This window comes from Oncorhynchus mykiss, chromosome 19, assembly GCF_013265735.2.
Source record: "Oncorhynchus mykiss isolate Arlee chromosome 19, USDA_OmykA_1.1, whole genome shotgun sequence".
NCBI classification, from domain to species: Eukaryota; Metazoa; Chordata; class Actinopteri; order Salmoniformes; family Salmonidae; genus Oncorhynchus; species Oncorhynchus mykiss.
Window position 1 is genome coordinate 15,610,823 of NC_048583.1, and position 27,995 is coordinate 15,638,817.

Sequence of the window (27,995 nt, forward strand, 5' to 3'; positions counted from 1 at the left end):
AAAAAGGGGGCCTAAACAAAGGTTACAACAGTTTTTATACATAGAATAATGTAGGTGGAGTCTTGTCGTGGTGGTCTTCTGACTGGTCCCGAAGAGTTGGAGGCAGACCTGCTCTAGCCAGAGCAGGAGCCCCACTGGTGCACCGCAGTCTTCTGCTCTAGGCACCCGACCAGTAGATGGGGGATAATGTGTGTGTGTTTATGCAAGAAGGTATTTGTGTGTCAGAGGATCGTGAGGTAGGGAAAACTGAGAGGGGCAGTTTTATGGCTGGGTGTGTGTGGTGAACTATGTGGTGAAGCACCAGACCATTCACATCAAGGAGAGGCCCTTCAAGTGTAAGCTGTGTTACAAGAGCTTCTCTTTCCTGAGTAACCTTATCAGACATATGAGTGTCCACAACAGGGAGAAATTGTGGGTTGAGATGTACGCAGGGGAACAAATCTTTAGCTGATTATTTTATTAGCATTCTGTGAAGTGTCCTGGGGTAAGAGTTTTTTTTCAATGTATTACTTAGTCCCTCAGTTGCGCATCTAGGTATGCGGTATGCTCACATTCTCACATGATACAGACTTGTATTTTGGTTCCTGGGACTGGAAGACTTCTCAGCGGAGGAGTTGCAGCGAGTATTGTCACGAGCCGTACCACCCTCTCAGGCCCCAGAGCCTAAGAAGGGAGACATGGAGCTTTGAAGGACAGAAGAATTGGGAGTATTGTAAATGTATTATTTTTAGTTGTGTGGATTAAGTTTGTCGACACCACATATGAATTTACTATTTAAATGTTTTTTTTTTCAACCCTGTCCAGTTGGTGGCGGCAATACACCTTTTTGGGATGTAATCTGCCATAAAACCCACAGTAGAAGAAGAAGTTAAGATGGATGAGGAGGAGGAAACCTGACTGACAACTGTGGCATGTTTTGGGAGTGGAGAGGCCAGAGATAAATTGGGATAAGAAACAGAAGGTTTCTTGGACGAAGGCCATCAGTGTGTCTGCTGCAAGCAGTACAGCAGGTTTAGGCGCGGCATGAGCATGGTAAACGGAAAGACTTGGTCATGGATAGCAAGGAAGAAGTAGAAGAGCGAAGTGCAATGGGAAGACGTGTGTTGAGGAAGAATGGCTCCAAGTACAAACCGTATTCTGCTGTCTGATGGCTCAGGAATTTTACCTGACGAGAGTGAGGAGGAATTACCTCTGGTGGCAGGTGTGGTGAAGACCTCCAAGTTCAAGCAAAGGATGATTTGGGTACAGTGGTGGTGACATTTTTGGAGAAAGTGGATCCCTGCCTTTTGGCTGATTCATAAGTCGTCTCAGGCTGGGTAGAAAATAAATTGGTGTAGGTACCTCGAAATGGACTTGTGGTGATTTTCTGTGTTTCTTCTGTCTGTGTTTCTTTGCGTTATGTGCCTAGGGAAAAGACCTGTGGCTTGCCTTTGAAAGGAGTGATTACTGGGTTGCTGTTAAGTGTTGAGGTTGTGATAGGTGAAATATGTCTGTTAATTGAATGATTTGAATATCCCGCCCTGAAACATATAATTGTATGGAATTGATTAGAATGTATAAAATCATAATCAATAAATGTGTAGTCCTAGTCAGAATTAGGGTAAAACAATATGTCTTTATGGTATTTTAAACACAGACTGTCTGAGCTTGGTGCCGACCTGACTAGAGATTTGGGAGAGAACGGGGAGTACGTCTCAAGGACAAGGTCACTATCTCTGTCGGCTGGGTAGTGAGACAGACAGTGTGTATGTAGCAGGACATGTGTGTGCGTCTGTTTGTGTGTTTGTGTGTGTGCGCGCGTGTATGGCTGTGTGAATGTGTGGGCGTGAGAAGTCAGTATAAAATGAATTGATTTGTATTCTTGACTTTAGAACGTTCCCGTGAATAAACCTTTTTGACTATTTTAGCTGGGCCTCCGTCTGTTTCATTCGACCAGGATCTTACAAATTCTGGTTGGCAGACTGAGAATAATATAATTAAATTGGGTGATGTACCTGGAGAACATAATTATCTTATCAGGTTGAGAAACTAAAATAGAATATTCCCTGTGTCTGTGACGCCCGCTGTTTTGGATTCGAAGCAGACCCCGTGGCGAGCGTGGTGAAACTGATTAGAAACGGTCTGTCCTTTTTGAGTTTTGAAGCAGTCTTTTCCTGATAGTCAGGTTGGGATATGTCAGTTGACCCGTGAGAGCTTTTGTGCCGAACCCACTAAGGTGTTTCAGAAGTCAAGCTTATGGTCATGTTGTAGGAGGGAGAGTTCAAAATGTGAAAAGTGTGCAGGAGGGCATGGGACAAAGGAATGTGTAGTATAGGTGGAAAAAAACATTGTGTAAATTGTGGGGGTGCCCATGTTGCTGGGGATCAGAAGTGCCCGGTGCAAGAGACAGGTTGAGGTTGCCAGGGAGAGCAGAGGATGATGGGTCAAGGGCCTTGGCCAATAGAGTGATACGAATATGATCTTCAGTAAGATTGGCTTCTTAGCATTCATTGCCATGGTTATCAACTGTACTGCAGAAATAGAATGTAAATCACAGACAATATATGTTGTGGTGGCAGCTGCTACGGTAAGTACTTAAATTTACCAGGTTTTACTGGAGAATTTTATTTATTTTATTTTATTTCACCTTTATTTAACCAGGTAGGCAAGTTGAGAACAAGTTCTCATTTACAATTGCGACCTGGCCAAGATAAAGCAAAGCAGTTCGACACATACAACAACACAGAGTTACACATGGAGTAAAACAAACATACAGTCAATAATACAGTAGAAACAAGTCGACATACGATGTGAGCAAATGAGGTGAGATAAGGGAGGTAAAGGCAAAAAAAGGCCATGGTGGCAAAGTAAATACAATATAGCAAGTAAAACACTGGAATGGTAGATTTGCAGTGGAAGAATGTGCAAAGGAAATAATGGGGTGCAAAGGAGCAAAATAAAATAAATACAGTAGGGAAAGAGGTAGTTGTTTGGTCTAAATTATAGATGGGCTATGTACAGGTGCAGTAATCTGTGAGCTGCTCTGACAGCTGGTGCTTAAAGCTAGTGAGGGAGATGTGTTTCCAGTTTCAGAGATTTTTGTAGTACGTTCCAGTCATTGGCAGCAGAGAACTGGAAGGAGAGGCGGCCAAAGAAAGAATTGGTTTTGGGGGTGACCAGAGAGATATACCTGCTGGAGCGCGTGCTACAGGTGGGTGATGCTATGGTGACCGGCGAGCTGAAATAAGGGGGGACTTTACCTTGCAGGGTCTTGTAGATGACCTGGAGCCAGTAGGTTTGGCGACGAGTATGAAGCGAGGGCCAGCCAACGAGAGCGTACAGGTCGCAATGGTGTGTAGTATATGGGGCTTTGGTGACAAAACGGATGGCACTGTGATAGACTGCATCCAATTTGTTGAGTAGGGTATTGGAGGCTATTTTGTAAATGACATCGCCGAAGTCGCGGATTGGTAGGATGGTCAGTTTTACAAGGGTATGTTTGGCAGCATGAGTGAAGGATGCTTTGTTGCGAATAGGAAGCCAATTCTAGATTTAACTTTGGATTGGAGATGTTTGATGTTGGTCTGGAAGGAGAGTTTACAGTCTAACCAGACACCTAGGTATTTGTAGTTGTCCACGTATTCTAAGTCAGAGCCGTCCAGAGTAGTGATGTTGGACAGGCGGGCAGGTGCAGGCAGTGATCGGTTGAAAAGCATGCATTTAGTTTTACTTGTATTTAAGAGCAATTGGAGGCCACGGAAGGAGAGTTGTATGGCATTGAAGCTTGCCTGGAGGGTTGTTAACAGTGTCCAAAGAAGGGCCAGAAGTATACAGAATGGTGTCATCTGCGTAGAGATGGATCAGAGACTCACCAGCAGCAAGAGCGACATCATTGATGTATACAGAGAAGAGAGTCGGTCCAAGAATTGAACCCTGTGGCACCCCCATAGAGACTGCCAGAGGTCCGGACAACAGACCCTCCGATTTGACACACTGAACTCTATCAGAGAAGTAGTTGGTGAACCAGGCGAGGCAATCATTTGAGAAACCAAGGCTGTCGAGTCTGCCGATGAGGATGTGGCGATTGACAGAGTCGAAAGCCTTGGCCAGATCAATGAATACGGCTGCACAGTAATGTTTTTTATCGATGGCGGTTAAGATATCGTTTAGGACTTTGAGCGTGGCTGAGGTGCACCCATGACCAGCTCTGAAACCAGATTGCATAGCAGAGAGGGTATGGTGAGATTCGAAATGGTCGGTAATCTGTTTGTTGACTTGGCTTTCGAAGACCTTAGAAAGGCAGGGTAGAATAGATATAGGTCTGTAGCAGTTTGGGTCTAGAGTGTCTCCCCCTTTGAAGAGGGGGATGACCGCGGCAGCTTTGCAATCTATGGGAATCTCAGATGATATGAGAGGTTGAACAGGCTAGTAATCGGGGTTGCAATAATTTTGGCAGATCATTTTAGAAATATAGGGTCCAGATTGTCTAGCCTGGCTGATTTGTAGGGGTCCAGATTTTGCAGCTTTTTCAGAACATCAGCTGACTGGATTTGGGAGGAGAAATGGGGAAGGCTTGGGCGAGTTCCTGGTTCTAAATTTATTGAATGAGGCATGCTTATTTAAGATGGTTAGGAAGGCACTTCAAAAAATAACCAGGCATCCTCTACTGACGGGATGAAATCAATATCCTTCCAGGATACCCCGGCCAGGTCGATTAGAAAGGCCTGCTCGCTGAAGTGTTTCAGGGAGCATTTGACAGTGATGAGTGGAGGTCGTTTGATCGCTGACCCATTACGGATGCAGGCAATGAGGCAGTGATCGCTGAGATCTTGGTTGAAGACAGCAGAGGTGTATTTAGAGGGCAAGTTGGTTAGGATGATATCTATGAGGGTGCCCGTGTTTATGGCTTTGGGGAGGTACCTGGTAGGTTCATTGATAATTTGTGTGAGATTGAGGGCATCAAGTTTAGATTGTAGAATGGCTGGGGTGTTAAGCATGTTCCAGTTTAGGTCGCCTAGCAGCACGAGCTCTGAAGATAGATGGGGGGCAATCAGTTCACATATGGTGTCCAGAGCACAGCTGGGGGCAGAGGGTGGTCTATAGCAGGCGGCAACGGTGAGAGACTTGTTTTTAGAGAGGTGGATTTTTAAAAGTAGAAGTTCAAATTGTTTGGGTACAGACCTGGATAGTAGGACAGAACTCTGTAGGCTATATTTGCCGTAGATTGCAACACCGCCCCTTTTGGCAGTTCTATCTTGTCTGAAAATGTTGTAGTTAGGGATGAAAATTTCAGAATTTTTGGTGGTCTTCCTAAGCCAGGATTCAAACACAGCTAGAACATCCTGGTTGGCAGAGTGTGATAAAGCAGTGAATAAAACAAACTTAGGGAGGAGGCTTCTAATGTTAACATGCATGAAACCAAGGCTATTACGGTTACAGAAGTAATCAAAAGAGAGCACCTGGGGAATAGGAGTGGAGCTAGGCACTGCAGGGCCTGGATTCACCTCTACATCACCAGAGGAAAAGAGGAGGAGTAGGATAAGGGTACTGCTAAAAGCAATGAGAATTGGTCGTCTAGAACGTCTGGAACAGAGAGTAAAAGGAGGTTTCTGGGGGCGATGAAATAGCTTCAAGGTATAATGTACAGATAAGGGTATGGTAGGATGTAAATACAGTGGAGGTAAACCTAGGTATTGAGTGATGATGAGAGATATATTGTTATATAGAGATATAGAGATATTGAAGAGTTACATGGTCTGCTGAACGAAAGAGCCCCATCAACCCAAACAGTTAAAGTAGTGGAATTGGGTGGTGATTTTTATTTGTGTTATGAAATCGTGTTCTATAGGTGTTGGGTTAGTTGGTGGTGTTTTTTTCTCCCTTTTGCCCGTTTTTTATTTTTGTAAATGTAACGTGGCCGATCACACAGTAGGTGGCGACATGCACGAACAAAATGTACGTACACCATGATACCAAAGAAGAAGTAGAAAACGGAAGTGAACAGTAATCGTGCATTTTTTCAATTTCAACGTTAGCGGTTTTTTTGTTGTAATTTAGACGTTTATTAACACCATGGAACTCAAAATATGACTAATTTAACTGTACAGCATCACATACTTACCGCAGGTGGTCTTTAATTCACGTTGGAGAAAGGACTTGGTTGATAGAGCTACGTAACGCTAGCTAATTGCTAACAATGGCTAACTGTATGGTTTTCCACACACAAATAGCCTCCATTATGGAGGTGCTAGCGAATGCAGCCGTGGCAGAGATATGTAAAGTCGTCGACAACGACTATGCTGTGTTTCGTTTAGAAATTTCTCAAAGCCAGAAAGAAAACAGGGGGTTGCGGAGGAAACTACAACTAATGGACTTGAAGGTGGCACGGGAGCGCGCAGAGAGGACAATACGAGAGCGCGTCCCCGCCAGTCGTCCCAGTAGTGTCAAGATCCTCGACCGATACAGAGGAATGGCAAGAGGTACATTTTGCAGAAGGCTGAGGCTCCACGAACTGTCGCGGTTAATTTAATAGCTCAGTGCCTGTCGCTCCGTTACCTTCTGCACATGTCTTCAGATGTGTTAACCAGAATTGGGTCTTGGTCAATTTTAGGATAGCAAGCACTTGTGCAAAGACACTATCATATTCTAACCAGATTCTTTATTAACTGAATTTCCTATTATCTACTCAATGAAAACAATGTGAATACAAGACATTGATCAATAAATGGTATATCTAGAATTTAATAAGTGTTACCTTACATCTTGCCAATTATAGACAGTGTCAATAGTGTACAATATAGCATTGACCGTAACTTACTTAACCACCACTTTTTCCCCAATCACACTCTCAGGTGAAGGACATTTCACTGGAGGCCACAGGAGCTTTGTGAAGCCAACGGGACACAATGCGTGGAGAGATGACCAACCCATAGCTGTAGATGAGGGGAGTGGAACCTCAACCCAGCATGTTATTGTGATAGAGGTTAGTGTCATAGTGTAACATTCAAAATTAAAGTATGTAGAATGTGGCTCATTTATTTCAGAAAGGCTCCCCTTAGCCATTAATTTGCTTACATGGTCATCCATAATTATCTGCCATATGAGAGCACGTGAGACTTCCCATTGTTATTAAATTCCCTGATTGTTATCCAATTAAACTAATGTACCGATAATAACCTAGTGTCTTCTTGTCAGTCTGCAGATGCAGAGGCGGCAGGTTCTGGAGGATCGTCTCTGGTCAAGCAGGAGAGGACTGAAGAAGACGACCCACAACACAGCAGAAACATCCAGACTGGAGCAGCAGCTGGAGTGGCACTCCCTGTAGCCACAGCAGACCTCGTCAACGCCACGACGCCCCAGCACAGGACCCGACGCAGCATCACGGAGGTCAGTGGAATGTCGAATGCCGTCCTCAAGTCAGAGACTTTAACTGTAACACAAAGGCTCTTACACACAGGATCTGACCATAGGTCAGACCCAGAGAGACTGGGCTGTCCTCCTGCTCCCGGTTCAGAGTATTTTCTTTATGGTAGCCCGAGGACGGTTCATTCCCATCGGGACTCAGGTGACGTGTTAGAGACGGTCAATTATCCGTCTTGTTCTTACACTACAGAGATGGACCCTGGCAACATTCCATTGGATTTAGAGACACAGACTGATCTGTCTAGAGGGGACTGGAACCAGTACAGTAGTAGTCTATACGCTGAAGGGTGCCTAGATAAGAAAGAGGAGGTTATTGTCGTAGATGAGGTGACTGTGAAATTGGAGGGCGATGCTCCTCTGATATGGAATGAAACTCACTTAGGAGAAGGACACTCACAAGGGGGAGATTTCTTAGATTACAGGGAAAGCTTAGAGACTAATCCAGATGTCATGACCCACTCCCCTTTACACACGCTCAGGGATCACAAACCAGTGAACACGTCGATTGGGCCTACCGATCAGGTATTGAACTCAAACGACCAAAGGGCAAAGGTTCAGGGAGGGGGACCAAAATCAGGCGGTAGTAAAGTGAAACGGTTCCTCTGCATGTTCTGTAACAAAGGCTTTAGCTGCATCCAGAAGGTGGAGATCCACCAGAGGGTCCACACAGGGGAGAAACCATTCAGCTGCTCCCAGTGTCACATGCGATTTGCTGAGGCTGGCAACCTGAAGAGGCACCAGAGGGTCCACACAGGTGAGAAACCCTACAGCTGCCCACAGTGTCACATGCGTTTCGCCCAGTCTGGCAACCTGAAGATGCACATGAAGGTCCACACGGGAGAGAGGCCGTTCACCTGTACACACTGCAGGAAGAGGTTCTCAGAAAGGAGCTACCTCAGGATACACCTGCAGAAAAACCATTCCACTCTATAACATAGGAAGTAAACATTCCACTCGATCGCTTCTGACGTTTAGACAAACCCTGCATTAAAGACAAAGATTCATTTTCATTGTTGTCAGTAGAAAATATCCACAGATGAATTTCGAATAATGAGAGTAACAGATTTCTGTGTTGAATATTCCTGGGTAAAAAAAATCCATCCAGACATGTGATATATAAGCCTAAAGTCCGTTACATATTGTGTTTGTACTGTGTAGGATATATGATGTTCACAAATTCCTATTTCATTACTTCCAATAAACTACTTAATTTCCCCCCCCCCCCCAATACATTTTTCCCGAGAATATTATTGCAGTTTATCAAGTTTATGCTCATTTTTAGTTGAGACATGGATGTGTGGTTTTCATATGGAGTATTTAAAACTTGTTTATGTTCAATAAACACCACCATTTTACTTTTCATTCTAAGACTTTGACTTTTCATTCTAAGACTTTCATTGAGACTCTCTTTAGTATACAGCATCTGATTTCACCCTATTCTGCATACACCTTAAAGCACGTTATAACCATTATACACTTACTATATATACGTACACAAACCCACACACTAACAAACACCTACTGTACACGTCATTATAGTTTACGTCAAACTAATTTAGTCAGGTTTGTCTGATGACTTGATTTTTCATAGCTGACACATATTTTACCCACAACAGTTTTATGTCCGCCATGATGGGTTTAACAACAATGAAGTAATTCTGTAACTACAGTATAGGATTCAAACGGAGTGGGGATGGGTAAAGACTCTGAAAGTGTGTTTATCTGTGTGTACATACCTGAGGGAGTATATGTCTGTGGAATCTGTAACATCTCTCTTTTCAAGGAGGAGGAGGGTCTGGAGGTGCTGCTGGTAAAGGAGGAGGAGGGTCTGGGGAACCGTAAGGGGACCATGGTCATGGAGGACAACCAGACTACACCTCCTGAACCCACAGAGGGACCATCTGAGCAGCACAGGACTACACACAGTCTCACTGAGGTGAGCCCACTGTAAACTATTGGTTGAATGGTATTCGGTCAGAGCCCCTATCCACAAAGTCTGTCCTAGAAGGAGTGCTGATCTAAGATTTATATAATAATGAGACCATGTAGACGGGTGGGGACCTGATCCTCTATCAGCACTTCTACTCTTTGTGGATACGGGCCCAGGTCTTGATGAATTTTGTCACAAGTGTGGGACCATGCCTTTCAATTATCACACCATTAAATAGTGTATAGTACTCATAGCAATCTCTCATTGCCCAATCAGAAGATTCTCCATAGAAGGGTGCTCATATCAGATCCAACATCCTCTCACTCTGTATCTCTTACAGTCAGTAGACATGGAGGATGGGAAGCCTGATCTGCTGCTAGTCAAAGAGGAGACAATAGAAGATGGACCAGAGAGCATTGATCTGCTGAGTGGACTAAAGATGGGGGAGCAAGGTAAGGGAGCAATACAGCCTACAGCAACTTATGTTTACATACAAAAACTTCACCAGGTAATGGACAAAAAAACTCCATATGTAGAGTTTTCTGTTGTGTTTTTAAAGTCTAAAGTCTTCCTGCAGGTTGTTGGCTGGAGGCTAACAGTGGAGACTGGGTGGCCATCTTGGATTCCCAATCCCAGATGGGTGCAGACAAGGGCCCAGGGGACAACATCACTGAGCAGGTCAGGACCAGAGGTGACAGAGTGGAGGTCAGTGGATGGGACAGCGTCCTCAACTCTGGGCTGGGGAACAACAATGTTAACCACAACCAGAAACAGACATTGGAACACAAAACAACAACTGAATTTAGTTTCCAAGACAACAGGATGGCTGAGACCAGGGCGAGGTGTAGATTTGGTCTGCGGGGACGGAGAGGCCAGGTTCGTATGCAGCAGGAACGAACAGGCATAGTCTCGGCTAGCGAGGCTCCATCCTGCTCCTATAGTTGTGATTCAGAGGGACTGATGGCGCCTCAGGTTAACCCCCTAACAGATGCTTCCTTCAGCCTGCCTTCTATAGGATCTATCAACTGGAACATGGACCCTGCGACAACACAGACACTCCCTGGCCTTCATCCTCCTCACACTCTCCTAATGTTAAACCAGACATCAGACAATGCCAGTGCCTCAACACTAAATGGCTACACAAGCCCATTGACAAATGACAGTAGTAGTAACGCTGTCAGTAGCTCCGGTGGCAAAGAGAAGCACTTCCTGTGTTCATTCTGTGGGAAAGCCTTCAGTTTCCCCAAACAGGTGGAGATCCACCAGAGGATACACACGGAGGAGAAACTATTCGGCTGCCACCTGTGCCGGGCCAGTTTCTCACACTCGTCCAAGCTGAAGAGGCACCAGAGGGTCCACACAGGAGAGAAACCCTACAACTGCCCCCAGTGTGAGAAGAGGTTCTCCCACAAGCACCAGCTGAAGATGCACCTGAAGATGCACACAGGAGAGAGGCCATTCGCCTGTACACACTGTGGGAAGAGGTTCTCAGAGAGGAGCTACCTCAGGATACACCAGCAGAAAATGCACACGGCACATGTATAGAGTATAGTGACATGTAATGTAGTACTAGTTAGTTTGTAGTTAATTCTGTTGGTTTTGGATGTAAAGGAAACTGACAAAATAATAAGTATGATGAGGCAGAGTAGATTATATGGTGATGGTTGGTGTGATGGTGTCTGTAAACATGCTTCACTGATGAAGAGTGACCAACTTAGTCCCTTTAGGTTGATGCTGGTGTTTTATAGTGAGGTAAGGATAGTGCCTTGATTCATGTTTACTTGATATAAAACAATGAAGCTGTTTGTAATGTAATGAACCTTTTCCAAAGTATTCTAAAATAATTTATAAAAGCAAGGGTGTCAGATGTACAGAAAAGGTCAAGTGTTACCAAAGTTATTCTACTTGTCATGTATCATTTTGTGCAATAAAAGTTCAGTACTTCACTATGTGAGTGTTTGACCATTTTATTAAAATTAAATATAAAATTGAGTCTGTGCTGACTGACTTGGTTATTGTTGTTGCAAGGGACTGAGTTTCTCTTATCTCAGTCAAACCAAAACATTATACTTCATTCTTGAATCAACCAACATGGATTTTTTTTAATAATAAACTCCAATGGCTCCATATTGTTAGGTACTTGCATCACAGTGTTAGAGATGGGCTTGACTGGTTAACATTTTATAAAGTCATGTTTTTGTGTGAACAGCAAAGCGTTTCTTAAATGAACCTTTATGCTTTTCTGTACAATCTTTGTTTGCAGTCTGTAGTCCATCAAGGCCTGCTGATATCCAGTGTTACTGGTGGGAGAGATGACCTCTGAGTTGGCTGGTCACATATCCTGTCCCGGATCAGGACCATGGATCAGTAGCCATCACTTTTCCTTCCCGAATCGGAACCTGGACTGAACCGGGAGGGACAGAGACTCCACCACCACACAGAACACAACCAGTGGACTGAAAAACCTCAGTCCTGGTGGCCATCAGAGAGACAGAGGCTGCAGTCAGTGATCCAGTCTGCAGCCCAGACCCTTCTCTTCACAGTCTCAGTGCAGGGATGAAGCAGGGCCTAGAGCTGATAGAGATAGACCCTCCTATTCCTATGATACAAACACCACAGTATCCATGATGAACAGAGCAGGTCGCACTGGGCTTCAGCCTTCACAGAGAGTAGTGGGAGACCCCCCTGGTGGGAGTCTAACAGGAAGTCTGTCTTCTCCCTCAGGGTCTCGTCTAATGCCTGGTGACTGGGTTCATAGAAGGCCTGGACCTGGGTCTAGCCTTCCTCAGTTACCTCATGGTTACCCCACCAATACAGATGGGTCAGGATGGGCTTTCACCGCGCGAGGTGCCTAGCCTATAACACAGCACACAATCCCAACAACGGCTAGAGGTCAAGGAGGGAGTTCAAAGACTAACCACCTGAGGCTGGTGGCTCCTGCTTCTACCTCCTCTAGTGTCATTGGGTCACAACGTGGGAGGGCGAGTGTTAGGACGGATGGCGACAAGTTGTACTCTTGCCCTACGTGTGGGAACCGGTTCGCCAACGCAAACTATTTGAAGGAACACCAGACCGTTCATACCAAGGAAAGGCCATTTAAGTCCAAACTATGTTACAAGCTTTTCCTTCCTGAGTAGCCTTAGACATAGGAGTGTCCACAACAGGGAGATATACAAGTTGTCTGTTTCTCTCTTTTAAAAGGTTTGTAATCAGGTCACCCCTCAAGTGAGTAGGCCTGAAGAGAGAGATCCAGAGAGGATGAGTTTTAATAAGGTTGGATTTCTTGCGTTTATGGCCATGGTGTTCAACTGCACCGATGGAGCAGAAATCACATTAGATAGATGTGATAGTCGCAACAGCAGATAAATATTTGTGTGTGAGAGATTTTAGTGCTGTAGATCTATGGGGAGTTTTGAGAGATGGGGTTCGATCCTCCCAGGCCTGGTGTAGGATCGTTCAGGGCCAAAGTAGTGGGATGGGGTGGTGGTTTTGGGGGATAGTATATAGGTCCCGGGGTTGGTCCATTACTATTTCACTGTTTTTTTTTGTGACCAAAATGTGCAATCCGCATTCCGACCTGTGAAAGGCAGCAATGGGCAACACATCGTCTCGTCTGCCGGAAATTAACAAAGTAGTAAACGGAAGTGAACCGTGACCAATAACAGTTACAACGTTTGCGTTTTTATTTAGACGTAAATTAAAACCCTGGAACTCCAAATATCACATACTTCCTCTATGTAGCGTTTAATTCGCGTTGGAGACCAGACTTAGTTGATGGATGTTATCTAGGTAATGCTAACTAGCGTTGGAGACAAGACTTGGTTGATGGATGTTATCTAGGTAATGCTAACTAGCTAGCCGCTAAGAATGGCTAACTGTAACGTAATGGTTTCTCACACTCAAATAGCCTCCATAATGGAGGTGCTAGCGAATACAGCCGTGGAAGAGATCTGTAAACTCGTAGACGACGACTATGCAGTGTTTCGTTTGGAAATTTCTCAAAGACAGAAAGAAAACAGGGGATTGCGAAGGAAACTACAGCTACTGGAACTGAAGGTATCACGGGAGCGCGCACTCGCCAGTAGTGTCAAGATCCTCGACCGATACAGAGGAATGGCAAGAGGTACATTTTGCAGAAGGCCCGTTCCCCTCTGCGCATGTGTTAAGCACATATTGTATGGTTAATCAGAGTTGGGTCTTGGTCATTTTGGATTGTATGCAATAATTCCCCTGATTACTTAGCAGTCTTGCACAAAGGCACTATCATATTCTTGACTTACTACATTTCCTATTACTTACTCATTGAAAACAATCTATTTATGAATATTTGTGTGATATGTTACCTTATATCCTTGCCAATTGAAGACAGTGTCAAATACTTTACTTGACAATATAGTGTTGAGCATTGACAACACAGTACCTAACCTAACCACCTATTTCCCCCCAACCACTCTCTTAGGTGAAGGACATCTCACTGGAGGCCACAGAGGTTTTGTGAAGCCAGCGGGACACAATACATGGAGAGATGACCAACCAATCACGGTTGTTGAGGGAAGTGGAACCTCATCCCAGCATGTTATGGTGATAGAGGTTAGTGTCATAGTGTAACATATGAATTACAGTACATCTAATGTGGCTTGTTTATTTCAGGAAGTCTCCCCTCAGCTATTTACTTGCTTACTTGTACATCCTTGTGTATCTGCCATAGTGGAACTTGTGAGACTTCCATACAACATTGTTATCCAATTCAACTCATGTACTGATAATAACCTCTCTTCTTGTGTCAGTCTGCAGATGCAGAGGCTGCAGGTCCTGGGGTCAAGCAGGAGAAGTCTGCAGGAGAGGAGGACCCAAGGTACTGCAGAGATATCCAGACTGGAGTGCCCCCTGTATCCACAGAAGACCCCGTCACCACCCCAGCACTGCCCAGAACTCGACACAGCATCACAGAGGTCAGTGGAACGCTGAACGCCATCCTCAAGACAGAGACTATAACGGGGCTGAGGCAACTGGGCTATCCTCCCTTCTCAGAGTATTTACTTTACAGTAGCCCGAGCGCGGTTCTGTCCCATTGGGATTTAAGTGACTCGTTACTGATTGTAAATGATCCGTCCTGTTGATGTGCTACAAAGACCGAGATGATACATGGTGACCTGCATGTGGGTTTAGATACACAGACTAATCCAATGAGAGGGGACTGGAACCGGTACAGTACTAGTGTATATTCTGAAGGGTGCCTAGATAAGAAAGGAGAGGGCCTGGTTGTCGATAAGGTGACTGTGAAAGTGGAGGGCCACGCTCCTCTGACATGGAATGCAGAGTTTAATTTAGGACACTCGCAGGTCAACACCAGGGACTTCTGGGATTACAGGGAAAGCTTAGAGACAAATACAAATGTCGCTTTACGCATGCTTAGGGATCGCGACACAGTGTCCATGACTATGGCACCTTCCGATTCACACGGCTATATGATGTTCAGAAATGCCTATTTCATTACTTCCATTCAACTACTTTTGTTCCTCAAGACACTTTTTATGAGAAAAGCATTGTACATGGAATAAAAATATAAATGCAACATGCAGTCAGGTCAAGACCCTGGTGAGGACAACGAGCACGCAGATGAGCTTCCCGGAGACAGTTTGTGCAGAAATTCTTCAGTTGTGCAAACCCAAAGTTTCATTAGCTGTCCGATTGGCTGGTCTTAGATGATGCTGAAGGTGAAGAAGCCGGATGTGGAGGTCCTGGGCTGGTATGGTTACATGTGGTCTGCGGTTATGATGCCGGTTGGACGTACTGCCAAATTCTCTAAAGCTACGTTGGAGGCGGCTTATGGTAGAGAAATGAACATTCAATTATCTGGCAACAGCTCTGGTGGACATGCTTGCAGTCAGCATGCCAATTGCATGCTCCCACAAAACGTGTGTCATTGTGTTGTCTGACAACTGCACATTTTAAAGTGGCCTTTTATTGTCAGCAGCACAAGTTGCACCTATGCGATATGCCACACCTGTCAGTTGGATGGATTATCTTGGCAAAGGAGAAATGCTAACTAACAGGGATGAAAACTAATTTGTGCTCAAAATATTTGGGAAATAAGCTGTTTGTGCGAATGAGGGATCCTTTATTTCAGCTCATGAAAAATGGGACCAACACGTTACATGTTGCTTTTATATTTTTGTACAGTGTAGTTTATCATGCAGATATTTAGTTGAGACTTACTTTTGGCCATGCAGTGTATGTAGACACCTGCCCGTCGAACATCTCATTCCACAATCATGGGCATTAATATGGAGTTAGTCCCCACTTTGCTGCTATTCATCTTCCGCTATTCTGGGAAGGCTTTCCACTAGATGTTAGAGCATTGCTGCAGGGACTTGCTTCCATTCAGCCATGAGCGTTAGTGAGGTCTTGCACTGATGTTGGTGCGATTAGGCCTGGCTTGCATTCGGCATTCCAATTAATCCCAAAGGTGTTCAATGAGGTTGAGGTCAGGGCTCTGTGCAGGCCAGTCAAGTTCTTCCACACCAATCTCAACAAACCATTTCTGTATGGACCTCGCTTTGTGCACTGGGGCATTGTCATGCTGAAACAGGAAAAGTCCTTCCCCAAACTGTTGCCACAAAGTTGGAAGCAAAGAATGTCTATGCTGTAGCGTTTAGATTTCCCTTCACTGGAACTAAGGGGCCTAGCCTGAACCATGAAAAATTGCCCCAGACCATTTCCGCTGCTCCAGAGTCCAATGGCTACGAGCTTTACACCACTCCAGCCGACGCTTGGCATTGCACATAGTGATCTTAGGCTTGTGTGCGGCTCAGCCATGGAACCCAACCATTGAAGGTCCCCCCAAGAACAGGCCTGAATGCCAAGCGTCACGTCTGGAGGAAACTTGGCACCGTCCCTACGGTGAAGCATGGTGGTGGCAACATGTTGTGAAGATGTTGTTCAGCGGCCAGGATTGGGAAACTTGTCAGGATCGAGGGAAAGATGAACGGAGCAAAGTACAGAGAGATCCTTGATGAAAACCTTCAGATGGCTCAGGACCTCAGACTGGGGTTCACCTTCCAACAGAACAATGGTCCTAAGCACAGAGCCAAGACAACGCAGGAGTGGCTTTGGGACAAGTCTCTGAATGTCCTTGAGTGGCCCAGCCAGAGCCCGGACTTGAACCTGATCGAACATGAAAATAGCTGTGCAGCGATGCTCCCCATCCAACCTGACAGAGCTTGAGAGGATCTGCAGAGAAAATAGGAGAAACTCCCCACATACAGGTGTGCCAAGCTTGTAGCGCCAAGAAGACTCCAGGCTGTAATCGCTGCGATAGGTGCTTTGACTGCGTAAAAGGTCTGAATACTTAAGTAAGTGTGATATTTCTGAGAAAAAAAATAATAAACCAAAATCTGTTTAATTTATGTTTTTAATATACATATACAGTGGGGAGAACAAGTATTTGATACACTGCCGATTTTGCAGGTTTTCCTACTTACAAAGCATGTCTGTCATTTTTATCATAGGTACACTTCAACTGTGAGAGACGGAATCTAAAACAAAAACCCAGAAAATCACATTGTATGATTTTTAAGTAATTCATTTGCATTTGCAACGATTAAATACTTCTGTAACTACAGTATAGGACTCAAATGTAGTGAGGATGGGTAAACACTCTGAGTGTATGTCTGTGTGATCTGTATCACCTGTCTCTTCCAAGAGGAGGAGGGTCCAGAGGTGCTGCTGGTGAAGGAGGAGGGGTGTGAGGACAGTCTGGGGAACCCTGAGGGGCCCATGGACATGGAGGACAACCAGACTACACCTCCTCCTGAACTCACAGAGAAACCAGCTGAGCAGCACAGGACCACACACAGTCTCAATGAGGTGAGCCCAATGTAAACTACTGTGGTATTGGGGGCCGTATCCACAACGCCTCTCTGAGTAGGAGTACTGATATAGGATCAGTTTTGCCTTTTAGATCATAATGAATAAGACTTTATAGCGATCAGCACTTTTACTCTGAGACTCTTCGTGGATACGGGCCCAGGTCTTGATGCATGTTGTATTAAGTGTGGGACCATGCCTTTAAATTATCAGACCATTAAAGTGTCAAGTGTCAATCAAATCAACTAACGTGTGCATAGTATCAAATAACATGTTTGCATAGTACTCATAGCAATACATCAGAAGGTGCGCCATAGCAGGGTGCTCATATCAGATTTCTTGATCCAACATCCTCTCACTCTGTATCTCTTACAGTCAGTAGACATGGAGGATGGGAAGCCTGATCTGCTGCTGGTCAAAGAGGAGACGATAGAAGACGAACCAGAGAGCATTGACCTGCTGAGTGGAATAAAGATGGGGGAGCAAGGTAAGGTAGAAATACATATAGCCTCCATACAGTAATACATCTTCAATGGGAATAGTAATACATATAGCCTCCATACAGTAATACATCTTCAATGGGAATAGTAATACATATAGCCTCCATACAGTAATACATCTTCAATGGGAATAGTAATACATATAGCCTCCATACAGTAATACATCTTCAATGGGAATAGTAATACATATAGCCTCCATACAGTAATACATCTACAGTGGTAATAGTGATATTCCTGGCTTTTGTTTTTTCTTCATTCATAAAATTAAAACATTACAACTTGTGTTTACATACAAAAACACATGTAATGTATGAACTCCACCAGGTAATAGACAAAAAAATAACTCAATATGGGGAGTTCTCTGCCATGTTTGGAAAGTCTATTTTGTAACCTCTTCCTGCAGGTGGTTGGCTAGAGGCTAATAGAGGAGACTGGGCAACCATCTTGGATTCCCAGACGGATGCAGCCAAGGCACCAGGGGACATCATCACTGAGCAGGCCACAACCAGAGGTGACTTGGTGGAGGTCAGTGGATGGGAAAGTGTCCTCAACTCTGGGGGGGGGGGGGGGGGGGGGGGCTCTAGTTACTCCTGTGCTCCTGCGACTCCTGTGGCGGGCTGGGAGCAATGCACTTTGATATGGTCGCCAGGTGTATGGTGTTTCCTCCAATACATTGGTGCTTCTGGGTTAAGCAAGCATTGTGTCAAGAAGCAGTGCGGCTTGGTGGGGTCGTGTTTTGGAGGACACACGGCTCTCGACCTTCGCCAGATATGGGACAAGACTGTAACTACCAATTTGGATATCACAAAGAAGAAAGAAATATATATATATATAAAAAAGGTAAAACTCTGGGCTGGGGAACAACACTGTTAACCACAACCAGAAACAGTCAAAACAACATCTCCATGACAACAGACTGGCTGAGACCAGGGCGAGGTGTAGATTTGGTCTACGGGAATGGAAAGAACAGACACAGACTTTTGGTTAGGGATGCTCCTATAGTTGTGATTCACAGAGACTGATGGCACATCAGGTTAACCCCCTAACAGGTGCTGCCTTTAGCCTGCGTTCTATTAGCCTGATGACTTTATTATCATCTTATTAGCCTGATCTATTAGCCTGATGATTTTGCTTCTTTGTCATTCGATACATACTTTAGTCTGAGGCTGCCATAGTTGAAGTCGTTTGTGGTGACGAGTGGCGTTGTACAACACAAAGTCATCGGCGATTGTATCGACTCTAACCAATCAAAGTATTTTGTATTTGTATTTATGAAGGAAATCGTTGTGGAAATCTGTTGCCGCTCAAGTCGGCTACGCAATGCAGTGCTCTTCTATTGGCTGGCTGGCTGGCTAGCTAGCAAACATTGCTGCACACAATAATACCAAATACAATATCAGTATGTAAAGTAGCTAGTTAGCTGTAAAATCACCGAAACAAACTGCAGTATCAATCTCACCATGTTCAACCTGCAGATTAATGTGCCTCAGAGTGGATTACTGTGCACCTCCCATAGTCTGTTCTTGACTTGGGGATTGTGACGAGACCTGGTGGCATGTCTTGTGGGGTATGAATGGGTGTCCGAGCTGTTTGCTATTGGTTGAAACAGACAGCTCGGTGCGTTCCACATGTCAACACTTCTCACTTCTTACAAAAGCAAGTAGTGAATCCCTGCTCTACTTTGAGCCATGAGAGATTGACATGCATATTATTAATGTTAGCTCTCCATGTACATTTAAGGGCCAGCCGTGCTGCCCTGTTGTGAGCCAATTGTAATTTTCCTATTTGTGGCACCTGCAACGTAGTCCAGGTGTGGCAAAACTATGGCCTGTAGGACCTGCCTTGTTGATAGTGTTGTTAAGAAGGCAGAGCAGTGCTTTATTATGGACAGACTTCTCCCCATTTTAGCTACTGTTGCATCAACATGTTTTGACCATGACAGTTTACAATCCAGGTTTACTCCAAGCAGTTTATTCACCTCAACTTTCCACATTATTTATTACAATATTTAGTTGAAGTTTAGGGTTTAGAGTATCAAAGCCAATGAATAATTGTCAAACCTCCGCTTTACCCACGTGTGTTCTGGCTCTGGATTACTTAATTGGCAAAGTGGTCAAACAACAAACAAACAGTGAGCCATCGTATTCATGCATCAAAATCAAAAAACGAATAATAAAAAAAGCATTGCAAGTTTGAATGCTGTATAGATAGTGTGGGAGAGGTGGAAAAATTATTGTTATCGATCATTAATGACAAAGCTCCTGGCATTGACAACTTAGATGTAAAGCTACTGAGGATGGTGGGAGTGGCTATTGAGTCAGCTATCTGTCATATCTTTAAGACTGGAGAAACGTCTTTGTTCTCAGGCCTGGAGGGAAGCCAAAGTAATTCCGCTACCCAAGAGTGGTAAAGCGGCCTTTACTGGTTCTAACAGCAGACCTATAAGCTTTCTGCCAGCTCTTAGAAAACTGTTGGAAGACATGTTTGACCAAATACAATGCTATTTATCTTTAAACAAATTAAAAACAGACTTTCAGCGTGCTTATGGAGGAGGGCACTCAACATGTACTGCACTGACACAAATGACTGATGATTGGTTAAAAGAAATTGATAATAAGAAGATTGTGGGAACTGTACTGTTAGATTTCAGTGCAGCCTTTGATATTATTGACCAAAAGCTGTTGTTGAAAAATGTATGTGCCATATTGTATCTGCAATATTGTGGATTCAAAGCTACCTATCTAATAGAAATCAAAGGTTTTTCTTTAATGAAAGCTTCTCTAATGTCAAACATGTAAAGTGTGGTGTACCGCAGGTCAGCTCTCTAGGCCCTCTACTCTTTTTTTTTTTTTTTTTTTACCAATGATCTGCATTAAACAAAGCATGTGTGTCCATGTATTCTGATGATTCAACCAGCAAACCGGGGCGGCAGGGTAGCCTAGTGGTTAGAGCGTTGGACTAGTAACCGGAAGGTTGCGAGTTCAAACCCCCGAGCTGACAAGGTACAAATCTGTCGTTCTGCCCCTGAACAGGCAGTTAACCCACTGTTACCAGGCCGTCATTGAAAATAAGAATTTGTTCTTAACTGACTTGCCTGGTTAAATAAAGGTAAAATAAAAAAATAAAAAACCACAGCTAATGAAACCCATAACAAAGAGATGCAGTCTGTTTTGGATGGGTGGCCAGTAATACACTGGTCCTGAACATCTCTAAAACTAAGAGCATTGTATTTGGTACAAATCATTCCATAAGTTATAATCCTCAGCTGAATCTGGTAATGAATGGTATGGCTGTTGAACAAGTTCAGGAGACTAAATTACTTGGCACCACCTTAGATTTGTAAACTGTCATGATTCAATGGTTGTAAAGATGGGGAGAGGTCTGTCTGTCTGTAATAAAGAGATTCTCTGCTTTTTTGACACAATTCAAAAAGCAAGTCCTGCAGGCTCTAGTTTTGTCTTATCTTGATTATTGTCCAGTTGTGTGGTCGTGTCCTGCAAGGAAAGACCTAGTTCAGCTGCAGCTGGCCCAGAACAGAGCGGCACTTCTTGCTCTTCATTGTAATCAGAGGACTGATATAACTACTATGCATGTCAGTGGTTAAGAGTTGAGGAGAGACTTGACTGCATCACTTTTTGTTTATAAGAAACAATGTGTTAAATCCCAAATAGTTTGCATAGTCAACTGACACACACACTTACCACACCAGACATGCCAAAAGGGGCTTTTCACAGTCCCCAAATCCAGAACAAATTCAAGAAAGTGTACAGTATTATATAGAGCCATTATTGCATGGAACTCCGTTCCATCTCATATTGCTCAAGTGAACAGCAAACCTGGTTTCCTAAAACAGATAAAGCAACACCTCATGGCACAACGCCTCTCCCGTATTTGACCTAGATAGTTTGTGTTTCTGTATTGATATGTAGGCTTATATCTGCCTTTTGTAAAAAATAAAAAATACAAATTTTAAGTCATTTTTACATGTTTTGTGTGGACCCCAGGAAGAGTAGCTGCTGCTTTTGCAACAGCTAATGGGGATCCTAATAAAATACCAAATACCAAATCAACACATAATAAACTCCATATTGTTAGGTACTTGAATCACAGTGTTAAAGATGGGCTTGACTGTGGTTAGCATATTATATATGTCATGTTTCTGTGTGTACAGCAAGGAGTTTGTTATACATCTTTATATGCTCTTCTGTTCAATGTGTGTTTACAGTCTGCAGTCCATGAGGACCTGCTGATGTCCGGTGTTGCTGGAAGGAGAGACTGGATATCTGAGGTGGCTGGTCACAAACCCTGGCCGCGGATCAGGACACTGGATCAGGAGCCGTCACGGTTTCTTCTTGAATCAGAACCAGGTCCCAACCGCGAGGGACAGAGACTCCACCATCACACAGAACACAACCAGTGGACAGGTGGACTGAACAACCTCAATCCTGGTGGTCATCAGAGAGACAGAGGCTCCAGTCAGCAGCCCAGACCCTTCTCGTCACAGTCTCAGTGCAGGGATGGAGCAGGACCTGGGCCTGATAGAGATGGACCCTCCTGTTCCTATGAAACAAACACCACTGTATCCATGATGAACAGAGCAGGCTACCCTGGGCTTCAGCCTTCACAGAGAGTGGTGGGAGACCCCCCTGGTGGTAGTCTATCAGCAAGTCTGTCTTCTCCTTCAGGGTCTCGTCTAATGCCTGGTGACTGGGTTCATAGACAACCTGGACCTGGGTCTAGCCTTCCTGGTGATGGTTACCCCACAAATACAGACAGGGTCAGGATGGGTGTACCTCACAAGAGGTACCTAGCCTATAACATGGCAAACAATCCCAACAACACCCAAACAATGGCTAGAGGTCACGGAGGGAGCTCAAAGACTAACCACCTGAGGACGGTGGCTCCTGCTTCTATCTCCTCTGGTGTCATTGGGTCACAAGGTGAGAGGCCGAGCATTAGTACCGATGCTGACAAGCCCTACTCCTGCCCCACGTGTGGGAAGTGCTTCGCTAGGGCAAACTATTTGAAGGAGCACCAGACCGTTCACACCAAGGAGAAGCCCTTCAAGTGCAAACTATGTTACAAGAGCTTCTCCTTCCTGACTAACCTTACCAGACATAAGAGTGTCCACAACGGAAAAAATTTGTAGCAGTGTGGTTTGAGATGTACACAGGGGATGTCTGGGAATTATTCTTCACCTGACATATTATAGTTATCATGTGAAGTGTCTTGGGATAAGAAGGTAATTAACCACATACCCCTCATTAACCCTTTATTAACATGTCATGTTCTGGAGCAACGTGTTGAAGGTGCCTGAAGGAAACGTGAAGTCAACTCTGAAAGACTAGCAGGAAGTGTTAGTTGCATGCATGAGAGGACCAATGGGCATGCTCGGGAGGAGATCGCTGATGTCACTCGCTCTCGGAGCTGGAGCTGCGGGGTCTTTCCCTCTGCCGAGGGGGAGACGAGGGCCAGCTGAGGGGGACCTATTGGATTGGTGCTCACCCCTGCCCCTCCGTGTCCAGCGTCTCTGTTCTTAGGGGGACGGTCCAGCCTCTTGGGGTTCTTCTTGGAACAGGACATATCCAGGCTGTTTCACATCCGGCCGTGATTGGGAGTCCCATAGGGCGACGCACAATTGGTCCAGCGTTGGCTGGGATAGGCCGTCATTGTAAATAATAATTTGTTCTTAACTGACTTGCCTAGTTCAATAAATTATAATAATTTAAAAAAATATGAAACGTGCTTGTGTAAATACCTGTTTTTAGTGACTGTAAACCTAGGCTAGAACAAGGACAGTTACATATTTACCTTAGTGAGGTGATGTAGATGGAATAGTCATTCTACTCTATTCTTGCTAACACACTGTTTGTTCTAAACAAATCTGCTCTCAGCTTCAAAGATACTGATCATAGGAGATTTATGTGTGTAATCAGTGGTGGAAAAAGTACCCAAAAATCATACTTGAGTAAAAGTAAAGATACCCTAATAGAAAATGACTCAAGTAAAAGGCACATTCTACTAAAAGGTAACATTCTACTTGAGTGAAAGTATAAAGGTATTTGGTTTAAAATATACTTGAGTATACATCATTTCAAATTCCTTATATTAAGCTAAACAGATGGCACAATTTTCTTGCTTTTTTAATTTACGGAAAGCCACGGGAACACTCCAACATTCAGACATAGTTTACAAACGAACCATGTGTGTTTAGTGAGTTCGCCAGATCAGAGGCAGTAGGGATGTTCAGTTGATAAGTGCGTGAATTTGACCGACTATGTTCCTGTCCTGCTAAGAATTCAAAATGTAACGAGTACTTTTGGGTGTCAAGGAAAATGTATGGAGTAAAAAGTGCCTTTGTTGCATTTAATCACAATTTTATTTCAGTGGGCTATCTCTTTGAAATAACTTCTCAGCCTATTCACAATAATATTGGGCTGAATGCTGATAGGGGAAACTTGCTGAATGATCAGAGAAAGGATAGTCAAAGCTTTTCTTTTAGACTATTTACAGAAAAATAAGTCCTGGATGCTTTGCTGGCAATCGACAACAAGAAATCCACAGGGGCCAACCAATTGGATCCAGGTCTACTTAGGTTTGCAGCACCCATCATGGTTGGCTCAATAACCCACCGTTTTTATTTAACGTTTATCAAGAAATATTACACAATTATGGAAATCAGCTCTTGTGCTGCCTCTCCATAAGGCCAGGATAATAGTTATCTTAATATCACCCCATTTCAAGCTTCTTGAATCGTTGGTAAATGTACAACTTTGCTATTTTCTATCTGAGAAATGTATTTTGAATGTAAACCAATCAGGTTTTAGGCCTGGGCAGAGCACTATTACAGCAACCACTTTAGTTATGGATCTTGTCAATGCTTTAGACACTAAAATGAATGTGCTGCTTTGTGGACCTGTCAAACGCTTTTGATATTGTTGGACATGTCATTTTATTGAATAAGTTGTCATCGATAGGCCTGATTTCTGACGCCTGGTTATCTTAGTGACAGAACTCAGGCCATTGTGATTGATGGGGTTAAGTCTGAATTTCTTGAGGTACATAAGGTGTACCACAGGAGTCGATTTTGGGACCTGTATTCTTCACTATTTATGTAAACACCATTGGCCAATCTGTTAAAAATGGTCAACTTCATCTACATGCAGATGATACTGTTTATGCTATTGCCCCAACTGTCGATCTGGCTGTGTCAAAACTACGGTCAAACTTTATAGCTATGCAGGAATCCCTTGCTGATTTAAAACATGTGCTTAAAATGGGCAAATTCAGTGCATTCGGAAAGTATTCAGACCCTTTGACTTTTTCCACATTTTGTTACGTTACAGCCTTAATCTAAAATGGATTAAATAAAACAAATTCCTCAGCAATCTACACACAATACCCAATAATGACGAAGCAAAAACAGGTATTTGGACATTTTTGCTAATTTATTACAAATAAAAAACAACTTATTTACGTAAGTATTCAGACCCTTTCCTATGGGACTAGAAATTGAGCTCAGATTAATCCTGTTTCAATTGATCATCCTTGATGTTTCTACAAAGGCACCTAAGGACTCTCAGACCATGAGAAACAAGATGGTCTTTGGTCTGATGAAACCAAGATTGAACTCTTTAGCCTGAATACCAAGTGTCACATCTGGAGGAAACTTCACCTACAGTGAAGCATGGTGGTGGCAGCAGCATGCTGTGGCAATGTTTTTCAGCGGCAGGGACTGGGAGACTAGTCAGGATCGAGGTAAAGATGAACGAAGCAAAGTACTGTGAGATCCTTGATGAAATCCTGATCCAGATGGCTCAGGACCTCAGAATGGGGTGAAGATTCACCTTCCAACAGGACAATGACCCTAAGGACAGAGCCAAGACAATGCAGGAGTGGCTCGGGACAAGTCTCCGAATGTCCTTGAGTGGTCCAGCCAAAGCCCAGACTTGAACCCGATTTAAACATCTCTGGAGAGACCTAAAAATAGCTGTGCAGTGACGCTCCCGATCCAACCTGACAGTGCTTGAGAAGAATGGGAGAAATCTCCCAAATACAGGTGTGCCAAGCTTGTAGCGTTACAGTATACCCAAGAAGACTCAAGGCTGTAATTGCTGCCAAAGGTGCTTCAAGAAAGTACTGAGTTAAGGGTCTGAATAATTATGTAAATGTGATATTTCTGTTTTTTATTTTTAATAAATTAGCAAACTTTTCAAATACATTTTAGAATAAGGCTGTAACCTAACAAAATGTGGAAAAAGGCATATCCTCAGATATATACCTCAGACAAACTTCCTTTTATTTATTTTTTCACAGCTTTTATGCATGAACCAGCTTAGACTCTTAAGGATTTTAGAACCTCATCCTTCGACCCTGTTTGACCTTGAGACTTGGTATGTAGGTGTCTTTCCTGATGCTGAACAAATTTGCCTCAATGATCCATAAGATCTGTCAGGATAGATTTTCCTCCATCTTGGACATTTTGGAAAACGTCTTCTCATGAACCATAACAACAAATTTGGTATGTAGGGCCCATCCCTTGACTTAGTTTAAGAAAAGCTAAAGGATATGTTAAGAAATGGCTGAATTATTAATAAATCAGGAAATCAGATTTTACATGTCTCTTTTTAAATTATTTGTAAACCTACCACACAATAGCTTATCAACTTTCAACTTTTTACCATGATGAACCATGTTAAGTTTGGCATTGATATATTTTTTAACTATAACGCTAATGCCTAAAATAATCAATTTTTTCTCATTGACTAAGCCAGATTCACAACAAATTTGGTTCCTATAGAGTTTGAGAAAATGTTGGCGCATTCAAAGATGGCCACACTATACCAGTAGATGCACATATACTAATCTGATTTTACGTGTCTATTTAAACAACTGTAAATCCACTCCACAATGGTCTAATAACTTGAATTGTAATCACTATCATGGACGTCCCTAAGATAAACCATACTGAACTTGGTATTGATGGAAAAATGTAAACTAGGAAAATATTACCAAATCTTTGCATACAATGGGGCAAAAAAGTATTTAGTCAGCCACCAATTGTGCAAGTTCTCCCACTTAAAAAGATGAGAGGCCTGTAATTTTCATCATAGGTTCACTTCAACTAAGACAGACACAATGAGGAAAAGAAATCCATAAAAAATCACATTGTAGGATTTTTTATTAATTTATTTGCAAATTATGGTGGAAAATAAGTATTTGGTCAATAACAAAAGTTTATCTCAATACTTTGTTATATACCCTTTGTTGGCAATGACAGAGGTCAAATGTTTTCTGTAAGTCTTCACAAGGTTTTCACACACTGTTGCTGATATTTTGGCCCATTCCTCCATGCAGATCTCCTCTAGAGCAGTGATGTTTTGGGGCTGTTGCTGGGCAACACGGACTTTCAACTCCCTCCAAAGATTTTCTATGGGGTTGAGATCTGGAGACTGGCTAGGACACTCCAGGACCTTGAAATGCTTCTTACGAAGCCACTCCTTCGTTGCCCGGGTGGTGTGTTTGGGATCATTGTCATGCTGAAAGACCCAGCCACGTTTAATCTTCAATGCACATGCTGATGGAAGGAGTTTTTCACTCAAAATCTCACGATACATGGCCCCATTCATTCTTTCCTTTACACGGATCAGTCGTCCTGGTCCCTTTGCAGAAAAACAGCCCCAGAGCATGATGTTTCCACCCCCATGCTTCACAGTAGGTATGGTGTTCTTTGGATGCAACTCAGCATTCTTTGTCCTCCAAACACGACGAGTTGAGTTTTTACCAAAAAGTTATATTTTGGTTTCATCTGACCATATGACATTCTCCCAGTCTTCTTCTGGATCATCCAAATGCTCTCTATCAAACTTCAGACGGGCCTGGACATGTACTGGCTTAAGCAGGGGGACACGTCTGGCACTGCAGGATTTGAGTCCCTGGCGGCGTAGTGTGTTACTGATGGTAGGCTTTGTTACTTTGGTGCTAGCTCTCTGCGGGTCATTCACTAGGTCCCCCCGTGTGGTTCTGGGATTTTTGCTCACCGTTCTTGTGATCATTTTGACCCCACGGGGTGAGATCTTGCGTGGAGCCCCAGATCGAGGGAGATTATCAGTGGTCTTGTATGTCTTCCATTTCCTAATAATTGCTCCCACAGTTGATTTCTTCAAACCAAGCTGCTTACCTATTGCAGATTCAGTCTTCCCAGCCTGGTGCAGGTCTACAATTTTGTTTCTGGTGTCCTTTGACAGCTCTTTGGTCTTGGCCATAGTGGAGTTTGGAGTGTGACTGTTTGAGGT

At 43.7% G+C, this 27,995-nt stretch overlaps 2 protein-coding genes across 2 annotated transcripts; both read left to right on the forward strand.

Moving 5' to 3' along the window:
- Positions 1-5,877: 5,877 nt before the first annotated feature.
- On the forward strand, positions 5,878-11,277 carry LOC110498468 (sal-like protein 4). Its single transcript, XM_021575097.2, has 6 exons — positions 5,878-6,458; positions 6,831-6,961; positions 7,174-7,365; positions 9,185-9,337; positions 9,672-9,783; positions 9,909-11,277. Exons 1-6 carry the CDS (start codon positions 6,176-6,178, stop codon positions 10,874-10,876), a joined length of 1,839 nt encoding a protein of 612 aa, XP_021430772.2. The 5' UTR covers positions 5,878-6,175; the 3' UTR covers positions 10,877-11,277.
- Positions 11,278-11,646: 369 nt separating this feature from the next.
- LOC110498536 lies at positions 11,647-23,427 on the forward strand. Its single transcript, XM_036953745.1, has 7 exons — positions 11,647-13,454; positions 13,791-13,921; positions 14,119-14,283; positions 17,039-17,200; positions 17,576-17,687; positions 18,104-18,225; positions 21,926-23,427. Exons 1-7 carry the CDS (start codon positions 13,199-13,201, stop codon positions 22,847-22,849), a joined length of 1,872 nt encoding a protein of 623 aa, XP_036809640.1. The 5' UTR covers positions 11,647-13,198; the 3' UTR covers positions 22,850-23,427.
- The last annotated feature ends 4,568 nt before the right edge of the window (positions 23,428-27,995 follow it).